At 52.4% G+C, this 23407-nt stretch overlaps 2 protein-coding genes across 2 annotated transcripts; both read left to right on the top strand.

Annotated features, from left to right (window-relative positions):
- The first annotated feature begins 421 nt into the window (after window positions 1–421).
- CCT3 (chaperonin containing TCP1 subunit 3) lies at window positions 422–13829 on the top strand. Its single transcript, XM_069949298.1, has 14 exons — window positions 422–537; window positions 1405–1466; window positions 2444–2494; window positions 2569–2631; window positions 2863–2959; window positions 3044–3161; window positions 4725–4911; window positions 5000–5149; window positions 5323–5455; window positions 5751–5832; window positions 5979–6159; window positions 12170–12415; window positions 13219–13350; window positions 13477–13829. Exons 1-14 carry the CDS (start codon window positions 510–512, stop codon window positions 13582–13584), a joined length of 1638 nt encoding a protein of 545 aa, XP_069805399.1. The 5' UTR covers window positions 422–509; the 3' UTR covers window positions 13585–13829.
- Window positions 13830–15147: 1318 nt separating this feature from the next.
- GLMP (glycosylated lysosomal membrane protein) lies at window positions 15148–21208 on the top strand. The gene is made up of 6 exons (XM_069949300.1): window positions 15148–15293; window positions 17167–17424; window positions 17560–17763; window positions 18337–18555; window positions 18636–18913; window positions 20355–21208. The coding sequence occupies exons 1-6, from the start codon at window positions 15204–15206 to the stop codon at window positions 20521–20523; spliced, it is 1218 nt and encodes a 405-aa protein (XP_069805401.1). The 5' UTR covers window positions 15148–15203; the 3' UTR covers window positions 20524–21208.
- Window positions 21209–23407: the final 2199 nt, after the last annotated feature.

Here is a 23407-nt window from a genome sequence, read left to right as displayed (position 1 = left end):
GTCAGTGTTCAGCTACTGTCTGCAGCTCCCTCTCCCCATGCATCACACTGACTGCAGCATCTTCACCTAATTTAGTCATGTGAAGGTGTAGCCCGCTAATTGGCACAAAAACTACAACTCCCAGCATGCAAAGCGAAGCGCCATCGCTAGTCTATGGAGCACATTCAGGGTTCCTAGGTTACTACACTCAGCGTAAACATAGTACTAAGCGCAAGGACTACATTTCCCGGCATCCAGTGTAATCTGTCACCTTCGCGCATGCGTACAACCCAAACTGTTACCATGCGGCTTCAACGGCAAGTGCGACGCCAACCAAGCTTGCGCAGCCTAGCCCTTCTAGCCCCGCCCTCTATGCGGCGATTGGTGGAGACGCGGCGGCTTAAGCTGCTATTGGTTGGAGGCGCGGCGCTGTGCGGTTAGTGTGCGCTCAGGAGGCGGTTCTAGCTCCTTCTTTCTCCAGAATCTTCTTCCCGTTGGCGGCTCCGTGGTCTCCTCCGCCCGCCGCCAAGATGATGGGCCGCCCGGTACTCGTGTTAAGTGAGTATCCTCCGCGCCGAGGCCTGGACTCCCGCCTGACAGAGAGGAGGCCCCGAGAGAGCGAATCCGCTCAGTCATAGTGCGGGCCCCTGAGGGCCACAGATGCGGGGACAGGAGCCGCTACACTTATGTAGTCTCACTGGTGCACTTACCCTAGAGTATAAATGAGTCTGGATAGGAATCAGTCACGTGGTCTCTTCTGTAGAGTTATACAGCTGTATAATGTGTTCTTAAAGGGGAGCTCCACATCAGCTACATCTGCTCTGAGACTGTGCTGTTGCCTAGCAACCAGCCTGGCTCATAAGTGGGTGACTACCTGTGTGCCCCCCTGTGCACAATGCATGCCTCAATGTCCCAATCTCTGCCTGCTGTCAGTGAATGGAAGCGCTCAGACCGGATACTTCTCACAGCTGAGAGTTTGTTGCAGTGTGTTTAGTCCAGCACAAACCTCTCACCTATCCTTGTGTCAGGCAGGAGTCCAGAGAGGGTCACACAGACCGATTTATCTGACAGATTTTTGAAGCCAAAGCCAGGAGTAGATTTGTAAAGAGGAGAAATCTCAGTTTTTCCTTTATGACCTGTTCCCTGTTTATAGTCTGTCCATGGCTTTGGCTTCAAAGATCTGTCGGATAAATCTCTCTGTGCAAACGCACCATTAGAGACTGTTCAATTGTGACAAACCCTCAGCTGTGATCAGGGTGAGGCCATGATGGATGTGGCCGCTGGCTGTAAGCAGATTTTGCCTGTTGGGCAGGAAGGGAGAAAAGTGGCAGAGTAAACCGGTGTAATGGTGTCTGGCAGCCCACGGAGGTGAGGTGCATCATGGGTCACATCCTGCCCCCTCTCATAATGGGATCTGTTTTTCAGGTCAGAACATGAAGAGAGAGTCTGGGAGGAAGGTCCAGACCGGGAACATAAATGCAGCGAAGGTAAGTGCATCCCCCCTGACCGCTGATGTCAGGATGTCCCCTCCCTGTCACATCCCGCATGAGGCCCTCCATCAAGCGCAGCATGTCCCCTCTCTGTCACATCCCGCATGAGGCCCCCGACCAAGTGCAGCATGTCCCCTCTCTGTCAGATCCTGGACAAGGCCACAACCACTGATGTCAGCATGTCCCCTCTCTGTCACATCCCGGATGAGGCCCCCGACCAAGTGCAGTATGTCTCCTCTTTGTCAGATCCTGAAAGAACCCCCAACCACCAAGCTTAGTATGTCCCCTCCCTGTCATATCATGGACAAGGCCACAACCACTGATGTCAGTATGTCCCCTCCCCGTCACATCCCGGACGAGCCCCCATAGCTGCTGATGTCAGTATGTCCCCTCCCCGTCACATCCCGGACGAGCCCCCATAGCTGCTGATGTTATTAGGTCCCCTCCCCGTCACATCCCGGACGAGCCCCCATAGCTGCTGATGTCAGTATGTCCCTTACCTGTCACATCCCGGACGAGCCCCCATAGCTGCTGATGTCAGTATGTCCCTTACCTGTCACATCCTAGACGAGCCCCTGACCGCTCATGTCAGTATGTCCCCTGCCCGTAACATCCCGGACAAGCCCCCATAGCTGCTAATGTCATTAGGTCCCCTCCCCGTCACATCCCGGACGAGCCCCCATAGCTGCTGATGTCAGTATGTCCCTTACCTGCCACATCCTAGACGAGCCCCTGACCGCTCATGTCAGTATGTCCCCTGCCTGTAACATCCCGGACAAGCCCCCATAGCTGCTGATGTCAGTATGTCCCCTGCCCGTAACATCCCGGACAAGCCCCCATAGCTGCTGATGTCAGTATGTCCCTTACCTGTCGCATCCCGGGCGAGCCCCTGACCGCTGATGTCAGTATGTCCCCTCCTCATCACATCCCGGACGAGTTCCCCCTCCTTCCTGACCGCTTCTCGTCTCTTGCAGACCATCGCAGACATAATCCGCACCTGTCTGGGACCTCGCGCCATGATGAAGGTGAGTGCCCCCCAGACTGTCAGCTTTCCGTCATTGCACAGAGACATCCGTAATAAATCCTCATTATTTTTCAGATGTTGCTGGATCCTATGGGAGGAATTGTGATGACCAATGACGGGAATGCCATTCTGCGAGAGGTGGGTGAGGGGCAGGACCCCCTTATTATACGGCTATCCTCCTGCTGTACAGGCAGTGTCCGGTTTGTTACAGTGTGTAAGTACAGGCAGCTGATCTCCTGCCCTGACAGCGCTGCTACACTCAGCTGTGTGAGCCGGACCTGGCTTGTGTTTCTCGTGGTGTTATGTGGGAGTGTGATGTTAGATGTGTGGTAGGGGGCGGTATAATGTCTCACCTCACGTCTCCTATAGATCCAAGTGCAGCATCCGGCCGCCAAATCCATGATTGAGATCAGCCGCACGCAGGACGAGGAGGTTGGAGATGGCACCACGTCAGTCATCATCCTGGGTGGGTCCAGCATCATCTAACATCTCAGGTGGTGTCTGTGGTCTCGGCAGTTCTCATTGCCTGCTCTTCTGTCTCTCTCCACAGCTGGGGAGATGCTTGCTGTCGCTGAGCAGTTCCTGGAGCAACAGATGCATCCAACTGTGGTGATCAGCGCCTACCGTAAGGCCCTGGACGACATGATCACCACCCTGAAGGAGATCAGGTGATCACTTGTCCGCTGCTACTGCAGGGTGTCACACTGAAGCTGTCTCCCCCTGATGCTGCTACTGCAGGTCACACTGAAGCTGTCACCCCCTGATGCTGCTATTACAGGTCACACTGAAGCTGTCACCCCCTGATGCTGCTACTGCAGGGTGTCACACTGAAGCTGTCTCCCCCTGATGCTGCTATTACAGGTCACACTGAAGCTGTCACCCCCTGATGCTGCTATTACAGGTCACACTGAAGCTGTCACCCCCTGATGCTGCTACTGCAGGGGGTCACACTGAAGCTGTCTCCCCCTGATGCTGCTACTGCAGGTCACACTGAAGCTGTCACCCCCTGATGCTGCTACTGCAGGTCACACTGAAGCTGTCTCCCCCTGATGCTGCTATTACAGGTTACTCTGAAGCTGTCTCCCCCTGATGCTGCTACTGCAGGTCACACTGAAGCTGTCACCCCCTGATGATGCTACTGCAGGTCACACTGAAGCTGTCTCCCCCTGATGCTGCTACTGCAGGTCACACTGAAGCTGTCACCCCCTGATGCTGCTACTGCAGGTCACACTGAAGCTGTCTCCCCCTGATGCTGCTACTGCAGGTCACACTGAAGCTGTCACCCCCTGATGATGCTACTGCAGGTCACACTGAAGCTGTCACCCCCTGATGATGCTACTGCAGGTCACACTGAAGCTGTCACCCCCTGATGCTGCTATTACAGGTCACACTGAAGCTGTCACCCCCTGATGCTGCTATTACAGGTCACCCGTGTATTACGCATGTATTAAGTATTACCCATGTTTAGAACGGCCCCAGTGCGGAGTAGCTGGTGCCGCAGTCCTTTTTTTTGAACCAGGGCCCGATTCCCGTGTACGTCGCTGTTCCGTTCACCCGTTGGTACATTCGCTTTAAAATTTTCCAGCAAGGTGGAAGATAATAAACAAGCTCTACTTACCTCTCCCCGTGCCTCCATAGCTCTGTCTCGCGCCTCGGAAATCTCCTGCTTTAGAGACGTCATGACTCGCATGATTGGTTGTCCGCTGAGCCAGTCAGTGACTGGGGAGGGACACCACTGCAGTAACTGACTGGCTGAGGGGGCAATCCATCAGCCAGGTCGGGGATCTCCCCCCAGCCCCCGAGTTATGACGACATTGTAGGGGAGAGGCTTGTTACACAGCGCGGCTGAGGAACAGGGAGAGGTGAGTAGTCCTTGATTCTTATGTTCTCAGGACTTCTGCTTTAAAGGGGTTATCCAGCGCTACAAAAACATGGCCACTTTCCCTCTACTGTTGTCTCCAGTTTGGGTGCAGGTTTTGAAACTCTGTTCTATTGAAGTAAATGCAGTTAATTGCAAACCGCACCTGAACTGGAGACAACAGTAGGGGGAAAGTGGCCATGTTTTTGTAGCGCTGGATAACCCCTTTAATATACGTAGTATCTCTGCATGAGGAATAGTCCACCCTATTCCCATTATTTGCCTATAATGTCACATTTCACCACATGCCCCTTGTCCCGCGAGGGTCAGGTATGCTAAGATTAGGTGCTGACCCCATGTTCTCTGTTTACAGCACCCCTGTGGACACAAGTGACCGGCAGCTGATGCTGAAGATCATAAACAGCGCCGTCAACACCAAGGCCATCAAACGCTGGGCGGACATGGCCTGCAACATTGCTCTGGACGCGGTAAAGACAGTGGAGTTTGAGGAGAACGGCAGGAAGGAGTTTGACATCAAGAAGTACGCCAAGGTGGAGAAGGTGAGTCCTGTGGAGACGTGAGGCCCCAGGTGCCCAGATGCGTCCAGCCGCTGATTCCTCCTGCTGATATACATTTTGTCATCACCAGATTCCAGGTGGGATCATCGAGGAGTCGTGTGTCCTGCGCGGTGTCATGGTGAACAAGGACGTCACACATCCCAAGATGAGGAGGTTAATCAAGAATCCGCGCATCGTCCTCCTGGACTGCTCCCTGGAGTACAAGAAGGGGGAGAGCCAGGTACGGCCATGCTGAGGAGGAGACACGCTAGAGACACTGGGTGTATGCAGCCACCACTAGGGGGAGCTCACTGACATAGAAATCTGCATGCCCTAGTGGTCACTGCAGGTACACCGGTGTGGCATGGTGATCACAGGGTCCGCATATAACACTTTCCTGGTCTGACCCCACAGACTGAGATCGAGATAACCCGGGAGGAGGACTTCGCCCGTATCCTGCAGATGGAAGAAGAATATATCCAGCAGATCTGTGAGGATATCATCAGACTGAAGCCTGACCTGGTGATCACAGAGAAGGGAATCTCCGGTAAGAGCGAGGCTCCTGAGGACATGCAACTGCATTTTGGGCTATTGCTCTCTGTTATCAGCTGCTTCAGGCAGGGAAGAGGCTGACTGTAGTGGGATGGGGGAGTCTAGACTGCCTGGCCCCTTATCCATCTCTAGTGTCTCCAAGGACGAATGACCCTGAAGCCTATGAGAACCCTAAGACATCACCACCTACAGCCATAGGGGGCGCTCTGTGGACCATGTGCAGTGACTGATCTTGATCTCTGATGGATGGAGACCCCCAGTATAACCTTTTGTGCTTTTCCCTCTTTTAGATCTTGCTCAGCATTACTTGGTCAAAGCCAACATCACCGCCATCCGGAGGGTGCGCAAGACTGACAACAACAGAATAGCCAGGTAAAGTGACATGAGGCCAGGATTAGGGGTGTCGGGGTCATGTCAGCGCCAAGGCGCCCCCACATTCATGTTAGGGGCCAGTGCTTGGTCACATAAGGGACGGGTGTTTGTGCAGATGTTTGGCTGAATGACTTCTCCTCCCCCAGGGCATGTGGCGCTCGTATCGCCAGCCGCACAGATGAGCTGCGGGAGGAGGATGTGGGAACAGGTGCCGGACTCTTTGAGATCAAGAAGATTGGTGATGAGTATTTCACATTTATCACAGAATGCAAAGACCCCAAGGCCTGCACCATTATGCTACGGGGGGCCAGTAAGGAGATCCTGGCGGTGAGTACGCCTCCTGACTGTCAGACCACCATCTGCAGCCCCTTTTACAGTGTGCAATAACATATACAGTGGTACCTTGGTAACTTGGATTAAGAGCGTTTTCCGAAAAGACCTCACTGTTTTTAAGAATTGTAACTTAGATTAAGAGCATTCCTTTGGTTTAAGAGCTCCCTGTACTGGGTGGGAGGGGGAGTGGAGGAGGGGCATGGTTAGGGCTGGGCGATATGGGCCAAAATCAATATCGCGATTAATCGCACATGTAGCCGCGGTAACGATAATTATGACACGCCCCTTTTTGCAAACCACACCCACTTGCTATGAAAAACTGTCAATATCAAAAAAGTAAAAAACTCACTGAGCATGACTATACAGGGGTGGCGGACAGGGGTGTATAACTATACAGGGGTGGCGGACAGGGGTGTATAACTATACAGGGGACGGATAGGGGTGTATGACTATACGGGGGGGGTGGACAGGGGTGTATGACTATACAGGCGGGGGGTGGACAGGGGTGTATGACTATACAGGAGGGATAGGGGTATATGACTATACAGGGGGGATAGGGGTGTATGACTATACAGTGGGGGGGGGATGGGGGTGTATGACTATACAGGGGAGGTAGGGGTGTATGACTATACAGGGGGGACGGACAGGGGTGTATGACTATACAGGGGGGATAGGGGTGTACGACTATACAGGCGGGGTGGGCGGACAGGGGTGTATGACTATACAGGCGGGGTGGGCGGGCAGGGGTGTATGACTATACAGGGGGGACGGACAGGGGTGTATGACTATACAGGGGGGACGGACAGGGGTGTATGACTATACAGGGGGGACGGACAGGGGTGTATGACTATACAGGGGGGACGGACAGGGGTGTATGACTATACAGGGGGGGGACAGGGGTGTATGACTATATGGGGGGCGGACAGGGGTGTATGACTATACAGGGGGGGGGACAGGGGTGTATGACTATACAGGGGGGACGGACAGGGGTGTATGACTATACAGGGGGGGACAGGGGTGTATGACTATATGGGGGGCGGACAGGGGCGTATGACTATACAGGGGGGGGCAGACAGGGGTGTATGACTATACAGGGGGGGGCAGACAGGGGTGTATGACTATACAGGGGGGGGCGGACAGGGGCGTATGACTATACAGGGGGGGGCAGACAGGGGTGTATGACTATACAGGGGGGGACAGGGGTGTATGACTATACAGGGGGGGGGGACAGGGGTGTATGACTATACAGCGGGGGGGGGGGGGGGACAGGGGTGTATGACTATACAGAGGGGGGACAGGGGTGTATGACTATACGGGGGGGGGCGGACAGGGGTGTATGACTATACGGGGGGGGCGGACAGGGGTGTATGACTATATGGGGGGCGGACAGGGGCGTATGACTATACAGGGGGGGGCAGACAGGGGTATATGACTATACAAGGTGGCGGATAGGGGTGTATTACTATACAGGGAAATGTAGTTCCCTTAGTAACAGTACAGGGCTGTAGCATAGGAGGAATGAATGGGCTGCAGCAGGATGTCTCCTATAACTTATCCTGCCTGCTGCAGCCCATTCGTTCCTCCTATGCTACACTCCTGTACTGTTACTTAGGGAAGTACAGGACAGCCGCCCCCAAATGCTGCTCCTCCAGCTCTGACACGCCGGCGTCCCTGCACACACAGGAAAACATGGGCAGTGTTCGCCGGCCGGGTGTGTGGGGGGGGAGCCTCGGAGGGGAGAGGTGGGGGGCCTCGGACAGGACGGGACCAGTGGGGGGCATCGGACGGGACTGGACCGCTGGGGGTGGGGTGGTATCGGACAGGTGAGGAGCCTCAGACGGGACCGGACGGGTAAGGAGGGCGGGCGCTTGGACGGGACTTGCGGGGGGCGGGGCCTTCTTACACTGCTGCTCCTCCACCACCTCCCGCTCTGATATTAGCGCCCCTGCACATAATGTACAGCGCTAATGCCAGGCGGCGTGCGTGTGTGCGGGGGGCGCGCTCACAGGATGGGCGCAGTGAGGGGGCACTCTAACAGGGAGATAGAAAGCAAAAATACCGCAGATACCGTCCTGGCTAAGTTGAGGTCGGTTAACCGACGCCAGTGACGGTATCGGTATTTTTGCGGTATACCGCCCAGCCCTAGGCATGGTCTGCATAGCGTGGTCTACAGCACTGTACTCTGACCCAGGAAGTCTCCCTCACCTTCCAAATCATAGCAGATCCTTTAGGCTGGGGCTTGCATCAGGGGACAGGACTGTGTGGGTAATATTGCCATAGCTGTAATCCCTCTCTCCCTGGACCGAATATTCTGCTATACTGTGCCCGCATCTGCCCTGCTCATTCCTTCCTGCTCCCTGCAGTCTCTGTCAGTCCTTGTGTTTCCCATCCTCTCCATTCCTGCTATAATGTGCCTGCACTTACACTCAGCTATATACACTGCTGCTATAATGTGCCTGCGCTTACACTTACAGTTTCTGTCACTGTCCTCCTGCACAGCTCTGTGATTCTCACATCCTGCTTGGTCCATGCTGACCCCCCCCCCCCCCATTGCTGTCATGTGACCACACAGACCTTTGACAGCAGCCCTGCTTCTCTATTCTAGCCTGTTTTACTACGCTACTGCATTATGCGGATCTGCAGTTCCATCCTGTATCTACAAACTGCTGCTGTGTTATCAGGGTTATACAGTTACTATACATTATACACCACATGCTGCTATACTGTACAGTAACTTATATATCACATATCCAGCTGCTGCTGTGTTATCAGGGTTATACAGTTACTATACATTATACACCACATGCTGATTGCTATACTGTACAGTAACTTATATATCACATATCCAGCTGCTGCTGTGTTATCAGGGTTATACAGTTACTATATATTATACACCACATACTGATTGCTATACTGTACAGTAACTTATATATCACATATCCAGCTGCTGCTGTGTTATCAGGGTTATACAGTTACTATACATTATACACCACATGCTGCTATACAGTACAGTAACTTATATATCACATATCCAGCTGCTGTGTTATCAGGGTTATACAGTTACTATACATTATACACCACATGCTGCTATACTGTACAGTAACTTATATATCACATATCCAGCTGCTGTGTTATCAGGGTTATACAGTTACTATACATTATATACCACATTCTGCTATACTGTACAGTAACATATATCACATATCCAGCTGTGTGTTATCAGGGTTATACAGTTACTATACATTATATACCACATGCTGCTATACTGTACAGTAACTTATATATCACATATCCAGCTGCTGCTGTGTTATCAGGGTTATACAGTTACTATACATTATACACCACATGCTGCTATACTGTACAGTAACTTATATATCACATATCCAGCTGCTGTGTTATCAGGGTTATACAGTTACTATACATTATATACCACATTCTGCTATACTGTACAGTAACTTATATATCACATATCCAGCTGCTGTGTTATCAGGGTTATACAGTTACTATACATTATATACCACATGCTGCTATACTGTACAGTAACTTATATATCACATATCCAGCTGCTGCTGTGTTATCAGGGTTATACAGTTACTATACATTATACACCACATGCTGCTATACAGTACAGTAACTTATAATATCACAGATTCAGCTGCTGCTGTGTTATCAGGGTTATACAGTTACTATACATTATACACCACATGCTGATGGCTATACTGTACAGTAACTTATATATCACATATCCAGCTGCTGTGTTATCAGGGTTATACAGTTACTATACATTATACACCACATGCTGATGGCTATACTGTACAGTAACTTATATATCACATATCCATCTGCTGCAGTGTTATCAGGGTTATACAGTTACTATATATTATACACCACATGCTGATTGCTATACTGTACAGTAACTTATATATCACATCCAGCTGCTGTGTTATCAGGGTTATACAGTTACTATATATTATACACCACATGCTGATTGCTATACTGTACAGTAACTTATATATCACATATCCAGCTGCAGTGTTATCAGGGTTATACAGTTACTATACATTATACACCACATGCTGCTATACTGTACAGTAACTTATATATCACATATCCAGCTGCTGTGTTATCAGGGTTATACAGTTACTATACATTATATACCACATGCTGATTGCTATACTGTACAGTAACTTATATATCACATATCCAGCTGCTGTGTTATCAGGGTTATACAGTTACTATACATAATATACCACATGCTGATGGCTATACTGTACAGTAACTTATATATCACATATCCAGCTGTTTCTCATTGTTGGTTTCATCTCTTCTACATGTTGTTCAGAATTTTTTTTAAATCCTTATTTTGGGGTGTGGAACCAATTGTCTGCATTTCAATGATTTCTTATGAAATATAAGCTTTGGTTTAAGAGTGATTTGGATTACAAGCATGGCCCCGGAACGAATTTACGCTCATAATCCAAGGTACATCTATCTATCTATCTATAATATAATATTCCTTCCCCCTCCCCCACAATATTTTTTGTTTAATACATAAAGTTCCAATAAAAATAGTAGTAGCAACAGAGTATCCAGATAGAATAAATATATAAAAAAATTGAATCATACGTTTACATCAGTATACACAACTGTTCCACATAAATAATACTGTCTCCCACCTATACGTATGAGAGTATAGTGAAGAAAAAGAAGCTTACAATGTAACAATAACCATACAGTATGACCTATCATAGTGATTTCTGTGATTAATAACCTGTTATCTGCATTTCATAGTGTGATATAGTGGTATAAAAAGGGCGGCAAAGGTAGTTAGAGAAACCTGTAGTGAAGTGTTGTACAATAGAGGGACATATTACATCTGTGCCTTGCTAAAAGTTAAGAATGCGGATTATACTATTAGATTAAGACAGTCCGATGCTAAAGCTCTATCACTGGGAAACGTCACCATTGTGTCCCCTCCTAAAGAACCAAAATATTGTGGGGGAGGGGGAAGGAATTATTTATATATATATATATATATATATATATATATATATATATATATATATATATATATATATATATATATATATATATATATATATATATATATATATATATATATATATATATATATGAGACGTATTCAACAAATCAAACTGTCATGTAGGGCTGGGCGATATAAACGATATGCCAAAATATCGTCATCAATTCGGTTGACGATATAGATTTTTGGCATATCGCGATATACCACGGAGCGGTAGTGAATAAGCTTCTCACTTACCGCTCCGTGGTACCGCGCTGCAGGGCCTTCCGTTCACGCATCGTCAGCGCGCTGATGCGTGTGACGTCAGGTCTCCCAGTGCATGCTGGGAAGAAGACGCGGCCCGTCTCGCCTCGCGGACTCCATCAGCCAGCCCTGCAGGAAAGGTAAGTAGCAGAGGGGTCGGGGGCGGCAGATGGCTTGGCATGGGGCTGATGATGGCCCTGGCTGGGGGGACATGATGGCTGGCACATGAAATGGCTGGAAAACTGAGAGGGGAGATGACTGGCACTGGGGGGGGGGGGGGGGCTGATGACTGGCAACGGGGGGCTGATGACTGGCAACGGGGGGCTGATGACTGGCAACGGGGGGCTGATGACTGGCAAGGCGTGTGATAACTGGCACAAGGGAAGGCTGATGACTGCCAAGGGGGGCTGATGACTGGCACAAGGGGGGGCTGATGGCACAGGGGAGGGCTGATGACTGGCAAGGGGGGGTGATAACTGGCACAAAGGGGGCTGACGGCATAGGGGAGGGCTGATGACTGGCAAAAAATTTTTTATATATCGTGATATATCGTTATATCGTGCATGCATCAAATTATATTGTGATATAAATTTTAGGCCATATCGCCCAGCCCTACTGTCATGTATAGTAAATATGCAGATAGCGTCCCATTTTACCGTCCTCTCCATAGGTCCTACATGGAGAATATAATATATATCCATCTTGTGTTCCATGCAGGAAGTGGAGCGCAACCTCCAGGACGCCATGCAGGTCTGCCGCAATGTGATGATTGACCCCTACCTGGTGCCAGGAGGAGGCGCCGCTGAGATGAGTGTAGCCCACGTCCTCACTGAGAAGTCCAAGACCATGACTGGGGTGGAGCAGTGGCCATACCGCGCCGTGGCTCAGGCTCTGGAGGTCATTCCAAGGACGCTGATTCAGAACTGCGGAGCCAGCACTATCCGGGTGCTGACATCACTGCGGGTGAGGCCGGGTCCTGGGGCAGGGGGGCTACTGCAGGGTGATGGGGGGGGGGGGGGTTACTTCAGGATGATGGCCGGGTCCTGGGTCAGGGGTGCTGCTGCAGGGTTATGGCCGGGTTATGGCCGGGTCCTGGGGCAAGGGGCTGCTGCAGGGTTATGGGGGGTTCTGCAGGATGATGGCTGGGTCCTGGGGCAGAGGGGCTACTGCAGGGTGATGGGGGGGGTTCTGCAGGATGATGGCCGGGTCCTGGGGCAGGGGGGCTACTGCAGGGTGATGGGGGGGTTCTGCAGGATGATGGCCGGGTCCTGGGGCAGGGGGGCTACTGCAGGGTGATGGGGGGGTTCTGCAGGATGATGGCCGGGTCCTAGGGCAGGGGGGCTGCTGCAGGGTTATGGCCGGGTCCTAGGGCAGGGGGGCTGCTGCAGGATGATGGCTGGGTCCTGGGGCAGGGGGGCTGCTGCAGGGTTATGGCCGGGTCCTAGGGCAGGGGGGCTGCTGCAGGGTTATGGCCGGGTCCTAGGGCAGGGGGGCTGCTGCAGGGTTATGGCCGGGTCCTGGGGCAGGGGGGCTGCTGCAGGGGGCAGGGGGGCTGCTGCAGGGTTATGGCCGGGTCCTGGGGCAGGGGGGCTGCTGCAGGGTTATGGCCGGGTCCTGGGGCAGGGGGGCTGCTGCAGGGTTATGGCCGGGTCCTGGGGCAGGGGGGCTGCTGCAGGGTTATGGCCGGGTCCTGGGGTGGGGGGTTGATGTCTGCCACAGGGAGATGGCTGGAACCTATACTCATCAACATCTACTGTTATTTACAGGCAAAACACACCCAGGACGGCTGCCAGAGCTGGGGCGTGGATGGAGAGAGCGGGGTGCTGGCGGATATGAAAGACCTGGGAATCTGGGAGCCCTTAGCTGTGAAACTGCAAACATATAAAACGGCTGTCGAGGTAAGAAGGCGCTGAGGTCTCTGCGTCCTGTAGAATAGATGGTAGTGACATCATGTACCGGGGTCATAGTATGGGGGGGTGGATGAGCTATACAAGTGTTTGACCGCTGTCCTCTGCCGCCCACAGACCGCCATCTTGCTGCTTCGTATTGATGACATTGTGTCCGGCCACAAGAGGAAGGGAGATGATCATGGGAAGGCAGCGCCGGCCGCCCCGGAGAACCCTCAGGAGTGATCATGTACCATGACGGGACCCACCACTTGCTGATCCCTCCGGGGAGCGCTTCCAGCACTTGAGGAGACGTCTCGGCAGACGCAGATACTTTGTGTCTTGTGTGTATACTGCACTCCGGCACAAGACGTTTTTTTGTATTTATTACTGTCTGAGAGGATGGGGGCATGAAGGGAAACTGGGAGGGGCGCCCCACAAGTCGGCGTGCTTCCTGTTCCCCACAAAAATAAAACTTCATTTCAAAATGAGTCTTGTCTGAGATCTGGATTATTTATAGGGGGAATGTGTAGTGTCCCAATCCTCCAGCAGGGGGCACTGTGTATACATGGAGGGGTTTATGGTACAGTAAGGCACAGCTGGTGGTGGGCACTGCCCTGCAGGAGGTGGGTAGGAAGGAGTCCTCCCCGTCCACCAGAGCGTCTCATCCGGATACAGGAGCTTTTATCTATGGTATTATAACCTTTCAATAATCCACAACACTGTGCTGAGAAGACCCCAGGTGCGGTCCTCAGGCCCCAGGAATGAGGAGGGAGATGCCGCCATTTACATTAGTGGACCCCCGCGTGTTTACTTGTGCAACTTTGAGTTTTAGACAAGTTTAGTGACAATGTTGATGGGACGTTGTGTGCAACCAATAATCCGTCCCCCAGATGTGTGGAGACTGTTGTAACCTCGCTGACGGCCGTTAGACGTAATGCTGCCTTGTGTTGTGTTCATGTCATGTGATCACAAGGTAGCGCTCCCCTCTTGTCTTTTACCCTGTGCCAGGAGTGACTACCTGAGCCACACATCGGGGTTACGGAAGGAATGGTCCCTAGTACAAGTGGCTAGTGTGGCCGCCAGGGTTACTATTTATTCCCAGTCTGCTCTGTAATCATCAGAGTGGGGCTGAGCTGTAGTACCAGTCACCACCATGGCCAGAAGGGGGCGCTGTGTAAGAAGACATTACATTTCCATGTATCCGCCATGTTGTGAGTGGTCCCATTGATGTAAGGTTCCCCCGCCATCTGTCTGTCAGAGCTAACCGTGTCTAGGAGGAGGAAGCCGCCATACACCCTTAGATCCAGCGCCTCAGCCTACATCATGTGACCATCCTCATCACCTGTCATGTGATCATCAATGGCTCCACCCACAGCGACAACAGCTAAATAACACCGCTATGGAGGGGGAGGGGAGCCTTCGGCCCTCCAACTGTTGCAAAACTACAGTTCCCATCATGCCTGGGCAGCCAAAGCTTTAGTGGTAGTTTTGCTGGAGGTCTGAGGCCGCCCCATCCCCGCTCTAAGATAATGCTCTGCAGGTGTGGTGAAACTACAACTCCCAGCATGCTTCAGCAGCCATTGTAGTGCTGCTACAGGCAAGACACAAAGTGAGGCTGTTGCCCATAGCAACCAGGCTCCACCTCTTCCCCAGGAGGCTGCTGGGTGACAGTCCCTGTGCTCCCCGCACCGGTGCTCATACATCTCCCAGCTCAGGATGCTGTCAGGGCTTTGCGGATCGCAACCTTCCAATTTCTAACATCGCGCTTCCCCTTTAAGAACGGGGGCTCCTCCCCCTTGGCTGCGGTCAGCTGACTGCGAGTCACATGCCTCGGCCGGAAGCGCCGGTGCTGGACGGTAAACATGTGTGCGGTGGTCTGGCTGCGGCTGCTGCTGCTGCTGGTCGGGGTGCTGGGGGCCCGGGGGAGCCCTGAGGACGACGAGACCCGCCAGGTGAGCACAGCGGGGGCCGCTAGTGTGGGGAGACTACAACTCCCAGCATGCCCCGGGGGCGGGCTGCCTGTGGCTGAGGAGCTGCGGCTCGTGCTGCTCTGCTGGGGGAGGCTGGGAATTGTAGTCCCGGGTGGGGGAGGCTGAGGCGCCTGGGAAACGCTGTGGTTGTGCTGGAATCTGTAGTTCTACGGTGTATACGGCGTCTTACCCTGCTGGGACTGGGACTCGGAGGTCGGGGTGGGCTTCCCCTGTGTGTGCGGCCGGGACCCCGGGGGGAGGGGAGGGGAGGGGAGGAGGAGGAAGAGATCAGGTGTTTACTTCAGCTGTTCTGTCGCTGACTCATCACCCTGGAGCCCACAGGCCCCTCCCCCAGCCGTGACCCCGCCCACTGGTCACGTGAGCCGATAGCAGCGTCCTCAGGGTGAGCCGGGTGCCGACCTCCAGCTCTGCCGGACTACAACTCCCACAATGCCCAGACGGCCAAGACAGGAGCTTAGTGTGCCAGGCATGCTGGGAGTTGTAGGAGCTGGAGGCCTGCAGGCTGCTGAGGGCCGGAGAAATCTCACTGACACAGCAGCGTTTATTAGGAAAGGATTTTCTGTGTATTCATTTAACTCTTGCTTCTTTTAAGCCATAATCTCTGGATATTTCCCCAAATATAACTAGATGAATAGTTATTGGTTACATCAATATATATCACAGAAGTGTATACAGTATATATATATATATATATATATGGCTGCTGTATTGCTATATGGAGAATCAACTCTAACACCTAATGTGAGGGAGGGGAGAGAGCGGCTCACCAGCACCATGTCTCTCCGCACAGTCCTAGAGACCCCTCAGACGTTACATATAGGGGTCACATTACATATAGGGGTCCTGTCCCTGAGGGGTCACATTACATGTAGGGGTCCTGTCCCTGAGGGGTCACATTACATGTAGGGGTCCTGTCCCTGAGGGGTCACATTACATATAGGGGTCCTGTCCCTGAGGGGTCACATTACATATAGGGGTCCTGTCCCTGAGGGGTCACATTACATATAGGGGTCCCCTCCTGTCCCTGAGGGGCCACCTTACATATAGGGGTCCGCTCCTGTCCCTGAGGGGTCACATTACATGTAGGGGTCCTGTCCCTGATGGGGTCACATTACATGTAGGGGTCCTGTCCCTGAGGGGTCACATTACATATAGGGGTCCTGTCCCTGAGGGGTCACATTACATATAGGGGTCCCCTCCTGTCCCTGAGGGGTCACATTACATGTAGGGGTCCTGTCCCTGAGGGGTCACATTACATGTAGGGGTCCTGTCCCTGAGGGGTCACATTACATGTAGGGGTCCTGTCCCTGAGGGGTCACATTACATGTAGGGGTCCTGTCCCTGAGGGGTCACATTACATATAGGGGTCCTGTCCCTGAGGGGTCACATTACATATAGGGGTCCGCTCCTGTCCCTGAGGGGTCACATTACATATAGGGGTCCTGTCCCTGAGGGGTCACATTACATATAGGGGTCCCCTCCTGTCCCTGAGGGGTCACATTACATGTAGGGGTCCTGTCCCTGAGGGGTCACATTACATGTAGGGGTCCTGTCCCTGAGGGGTCACATTACATATAGGGGGTCCTGTCCCTGAGGGGTCACATTACATATAGGGGGTCCTGTCCCTGAGGGGGTCACATTACATGTAGGGGTCCCCTCCTGTCCCTGAGGGGTCACATTACATATAGGGGGTCCTGTCCCTGAGGGGTCACATTACATGTAGGGGTCCTGTCCCTGAGGGGTCACATTACATGTAGGGGTCCGCTCCTGTCCCTGAGGGGGTCACATTACATGTAGGGATCCTCCATCTTGAATGACGTTTTCTCTTTCATAGATTTACCTGCAGTTTAACCCCGGCTATGCCAGCTCGTCGGTGAACCTGCTGCACACCCGGGCGGTGGGGAACGGCAGCACCATCCACTACGTCTGGAGCACCATCGGGGCCCCCACAGTCCTGCTCATATACACAGAGACCCAGCACAGTGACCTGCGAGTCAACTGGACCAAACTGCTCTCCCCGGACCCGCACGGAGCCATCACCATTGAACCGGCTGACAGCGTGCTCTACTCCACCGCCCTCACCTTCACCAGGGTACGCACCTCACTGATAAAACCCTTAGCTGTCACCCAGCTTTCCTATAGGCCTGAATGGTAACATTGCTCATTGTCCCATAATGCATTGCCTGGTCAGCTGACACATAGTCACATGTCCGCCTTCTATCCGCAGATATTTGAGTATAAAGATGTGAACAACACGGCCAACTTTACCGGCACCGCAGAGAAGTATTTCTATCCCCCCTATGACCTGTCCGGCTTCGCGTGGGAGAACGCCAACAACACCGTAAACTCCTCCTCCTTCTCCTTCCGCCTGACCGGAGCCGACGAATCTGATCCCAGTGGCAGCTTCAGTAATGGAAGCATCAGCTTCAAGGTGAGTACATATGGCGTCCATCATTATCCTATTCTGCCCCTTTAAAGGGGTCGTTCACCAAAAAAAAAAATTCTTTCAGATCAACTGGTGCCAGCAAGTGCCAGGGATTTGTGAATTACTTCTATTAAAAAATCTCAAGTCCTCCAGTACTTATCAGCTGCTGTATGTCCTGCAGGAAGTGGTGTATTTTCTCCAGTCTGACACTGCTCTCTGCTGCCACCTCTGTCCATGTTTTCTGTGGGGATTTGCTGCTGCTGCTCTGGACAGTTCCTGACATGGACAGAGGTGGCAGCAGAGAGCACTGTGTCAGACTGGAGAGAATACACCACTTCCTGCAGGACATACAGCAGCTGATAAGTACTGGAAGACTGGAGATTTTTTAATATAAGTAAATTAAAAATCTCTGGCACCAGCTGATTTGAAAGAAAACATTTTTGGTGAACTATCCCTTTAAGAATTTGATGTTTCCACCTTTATGCAACTTCAGTTTTTTTTTACATGTACCATCCTGCAACTTTCATCATTCGTAGACTCCTCCTCAGTCTTGACCTCTAGCTTTCTCCCCCACCCCAGGTATCTGCGTACGACAGAGCGGGACGTGACGCTTCCTCGCCGCGGCTCCTTCACACCGCCAACTGCACCAAGCTGGAGTTCACGATCTCAGGGGTTCATCCTCGGGGGAACAATTCCCGCTACGCTCTGGAGATGGTGACAGTAGAGAAGAAGTCAGGACGCAAGAAGGTGCGCTCTGTCCGCTCCATAGATGATGAGTACACCCCGACTATTTTTGAGGTAGGAGGCGCTGGTCCCTGGCAGTGATATTGGTGATGGTCCTGATATGGTCAGGTGACATGCTGTGTGATTACCCGCAGGTGATAGAGCTGTTGCCGGATGCCCCCAATGCCAGCCATGCTCTTGGCTATTTCCAGTGGAAGTCTGTTGCGTACGGGTCGGTCGGTGGTAGCAGATCAGACGCCCTCCCGTGTGTTGTGTACGAACCCCAGAGCATGAATGAGACGCGGCCGGTGCCCAGGATTATCCAGGCCTTCTACGGGGAACAGCTGAGCGACCACTACAACATGGAGGTCCTGAATGTGTCCTATGGGATCGCAGACGGCGACTTCTACGAGAAAAACAAATTCCTGGGATGGTGAGTGTGCCCCCAGTGTCGGTGTGCCACTATCCTGTACCCCGAGTGTGGGCGCGTCCCTATCCTGTACCCCGAGTGTGGGCGCGTCCCTATCCTGTACCCGAGTGTCAGCGTGTCCCTATCCTGTACCCCGAGTGTGGGCGCGTCCCTATCCTGTACCCCGAGTGTGGGCGCGTCCCTATCCTCTACCCGAGTGTGGGCGCGTCCCTATCCTGTACCCCGAGTGTGGGCTTGTCCCTATCCTGTACCCCGAGTGTCAGCGTGTCCCTATCCTGTAACCCGAGTGTGGGCGCGTCCCTATCCTGTACCCCGAGTGTGGGCGTGTCCCTATCCTGTACCCCGAGTGTGGGCGCGTCCCTATCCTGTACCCCGAGTGTCAGCGTGTCCCTATCCTGTCCCTATCCTGTACCCCGAGTGTGGGCGCGTCCCTATCCTGTACCCCGAGTGTGGGCGCGTCCCTATCCTGTACCCCCAGTGTGGGCGCGTCCCTATCCTGTACCCCGAGTGTGGGCGCGTCCCTATCCTGTACCCCCAGTGTGGGCGCGTCCCTATCCTGTACCCCCAGTGTGGGCGCGTCCCTATCCTGTACCCCCCGTGTGGGCGCGTCCCTATCCTGTACCCCCAGTGTGGGCGCGTCCCTATCCTGTACCCCCAGTGTGGGCGCGTCCCTATCCTGTACCCCCAGTGTGGGCGCGTCCCTATCCTGTACCCCCAGTGTGGGCGCGTCCCTATCCTGTACCCCCAGTGTGGGCGCGTCCCTATCCTGTACCCCCAGTGTGGGCGCGTCCCTATCCTGTACCCCCAGTGTGGGCGCGTCCCTATCCTGTACCCCGAGTGTGGGCGCGTCCCTATCCTGTACCCCGAGTGTGGGCGCGTCCCTATCCTGTACCCCGAGTGTGGGCGCGTCCCTATCCTGTACCCCGAGTGTGGGCGCGTCCCTATCCTGTACCCCGAGTGTGGGCGCGTCCCTATCCTGTACCCCGAGTGTGGGCGCGTCCCTATCCTGTACCCCGAGTGTGGGCGCGTCCCTATCCTGTACCCCGAGTGTGGGCGCGTCCCTATCCTGTACCCCGAGTGTGGGCGCGTCCCTATCCTGTACCCCGAGTGTGGGCGCGTCCCTATCCTGTACCCCCAGTGTGGGCGCGTCCCTATCCTGTACCCCCAGTGTCGGCGCGTCCCTATTCTGCACCTTAAATGTCGGTGTTTCCTTATCCTGTAGCCCCCAGTGTCAGCGTGTCCCTATCCTGTACCCCCAGTATCACCGTGTCCCTGTCCTGTACCCCCGGTGTCGCCGTGACGCTGTCCTGTACCCCCAGTGTCGCTGTCCTGTACCCCCAGTGTCGCTGTCCTGTACCCCCAGTGTCGCTGTCCTGTACCCCCCAGTGCCGCCGTGTCGGTGTCCTGTACCCGCATTATGGTAATGAAGTTTTTCTGGTTGCAGGTCGGTCCTGGTCGGGTATGGGGCTCCTCCTCGTGACTCTTTTTCCATCTTGGTCATCTGTATCATGGCGGTGGTGCTGGGGATACCGCTGGTGCTGCTGATTGTAGGCGCCATTGTGGTATCGTTCATGAAGAAGCGAGTTTTCTCCAACTATCAGCCCATTAACTAAAGGCCGGGAGCGGCGGCTGACGACATTTGCACATCCTGACGTCACACAGCAATAACCCGGGTGTGTTGGCGCCAGTTCAGGGACTTACAGGCCCAGTTGTATCATCTGTGATGATCGGCCTCATCTACCCCTCCGGGTGACGCACAAGACGCCACGTCATCTGCTCACTTATCCTGTCATCAGGTTCCATCTTCCAGTAATCTTGCCTTCTTCCTCGCGGTAGTAACGCACATGTGACCTCCTCCCGCCAATCACTGCATCCATGAGCCTAGTGCCAGTACTGTCCTGGTTACCGATAGCAATTCTGATTGGCTGCTCTAGTGGCCAATCACAGCTTAGCTTTCATTTTCTTAATTACTCTGGACAATGAAAGCTGATCTGTAGTTAGTTGCCATAGGCAACCAGGACCCTTCCATGGCGACCAGTGTGTTCTGTGAAACTTGATGCTTTTGAATTCCCAATCTTTATTTAACACCATGCTGGAGATCTTCAGGATCGGCCCATAGTTCTCTCCAGCCCTCCACATGCTTGGAGCATGCTGGGAGTTGTAGTTTTGCAGCAGCTGGAAACCACTGCTCTATAGTATGTTCCGCATCTGCCGCTTCCTGTTGTATTTTTGCTATTCTTGTTCAGTCCTTGTTTGTTATGATCCTGAAACCATTATAGGTCAGGATTATAACACAGTGACGGACTGATCGGCCATAACATTGAAACCACCAATCTTGTGACGTCTTGTACTGTAATGCCCCTTCACCCCCCATACACATCAGTGAGCCTTGGCCCACTAACCATGGCCCTGGTCCTCGGACGTCCTTCCTTGGACACTATTGGGCGTTATTGACCACTACATACCGCTCTGGAGACGTCACATTACGTTCGCCCATTTCTCCTGCTTCTAACATCACCTCTGAGGCCTGACCGGTCACTTGCTGCCTAATAAATCCCCCCCAGACCGGTGCCATTGTCCTTACCTGTCAGTGGTCTCAATGTTATGGCTGATCAGTGTGAAGCATCACAAATCTTATACTCCTGTCACATCTAAAGCTGCAGCTACACTTCACCTAACTCCCATATCCTGTGTACTGGATATGAAAACCATCAGCTGTCCAGCGTCTGGGCAGGTCACGTTCTGCTGCAGGGTTCTGACTACTTCACCTAACAAAGAATCATGGGACCTCCGAGAAGTGATTTGTTGGTAAGCAGCAGAATTCTGAGTGCAGCTCTGGATGTGACTGGAGGAGACACTATATAACAAGGTCAATACTAGCAAAGCAAAAGGTAAAATATTTGCCACCAATGTCACGTGACCTCCTAGGCCTCTGATTGGCTGATCTCCTTGCTGTGTTCAGGTCATTCCTTCTGATATATTTTTTTTTTTTTTATATATCCTTTTTACTTGAATTTTTTTCTGTTTTGGGTTCTTTTATTTGTATTTTTGGCTTTATCTGTAAACGCTGGATGATAATGATGATGATTTTGTTTTGGATTTTTTTTTTAAATTTGATTTCAATAAAAAGACAAGTTTGTAAATCTGTGTGTGCCTGTGAGGTGTGAAGCATGGCCGCACTCTGGTCATCACAGGTATGTATGGATGTGGGCCGAGTGGGTCCCTCTAACAAGTATATAGTGTGTAGGTCCCTATAGCGAGTCCTGATCTTATAGACGGGGGACCTTCAGCCCTCCAACTGCTGACAAACCCATCATGCCTAGAGAACCAAAGCTTTAGTTGTCCAGGCATCATGGGAATTGTAGTTTGTTTGTTTTTTAAAGCTGAAGGGCCGAAGGTCCCCCATCCATTTTGTAAACCATCTCATATTCTGTGGTCGTGTAGACCAGACCACAAGAACAATTGCGGGATCGCTCGCGGGGCCCTTTGATTTCCTCACTGTTGACCTCGCAGTTACACAGGGTGTTGAGTGGCCGATAACAGTGAACGTTAGATCTGATCAGTCTACAATCCAGCTACTACTTGTTTCTCACTTTCTCGCCGTCTCATTAACATCAACCAATTACCAGGAATGGGCGTTCCTACAAGTGCTGGTCCAGTACATAGTCTGCCCCTCTGACAAGGCCCTTTACTCCAGTCACATCCAAAGCTGCGGCACCCCCTAGTTCCCTGTAGGGTCTGCAATGTTCTGGGATGTTGTACTCTGCACTATAGAGGAGCTATAATAGTAAGCTGCTAAATTCTGGGTGTGATTGGAGTATAAGGATACTCACCCAGTCACTATACATATGCTGGGCACATGGGTCAGTAGCTAGCCCCCAAACCTTCTGCCATCGTGTCTGGCACCTCTGTGGTTTTTTGCCACCCTAGGACTGGGATTTCTGGGTTATTAGGAGTTTAATTCTTCTGTAATAAGTTGTTTTAGTGCCCTGGGGGTGGGACTACACTGGGATGGCCGAATAAGAGACTGCCTGGCTACCATCTGGCAGGAGTGCCCACCTGGGCACAGAGACCATACTCTTCTTTCCGATCAGCCCGGATACTTTTGGTTCCTTTCTGAGGTTCGGATACATCTATGACCTTACATACCCAGTGATACACTGCCTTCCTCAATACTCTTAGCTACCTGTATGCATCTATATCCTGTCATACATGAGCCGCTGACCTTCCCTTCCTCTCCTCTTGGTTCTTCCTCCGTTTGCTGTATTTGTGGGTGTCTTGCCCTTTCTGTGTTGCACTGTTTTGGGCAGATTCATATACCTTACTATGTCCTCTGCCTCTCTATAAGGCCATGTCCAGTATATCTGACACTCACTGGGGGGCAATTCTTCTATTTTCTTAAAGGGGTTTTCCAGGCAAAATGGACTAATGAGCGATCCACAGGATAGTCACTGATCAGTGGGCAGCTGTCACCCAGCACCCGCACTATTGCCCCCA

Source organism: Dendropsophus ebraccatus, chromosome 13 (assembly GCF_027789765.1).
Source record: "Dendropsophus ebraccatus isolate aDenEbr1 chromosome 13, aDenEbr1.pat, whole genome shotgun sequence".
Lineage (NCBI taxonomy): Eukaryota > Metazoa > Chordata > Amphibia > Anura > Hylidae > Dendropsophus > Dendropsophus ebraccatus.
The sequence above is the reverse complement of the archived record's forward strand: the minus strand, read 5'-3'. Positions and strand labels throughout refer to the sequence as shown.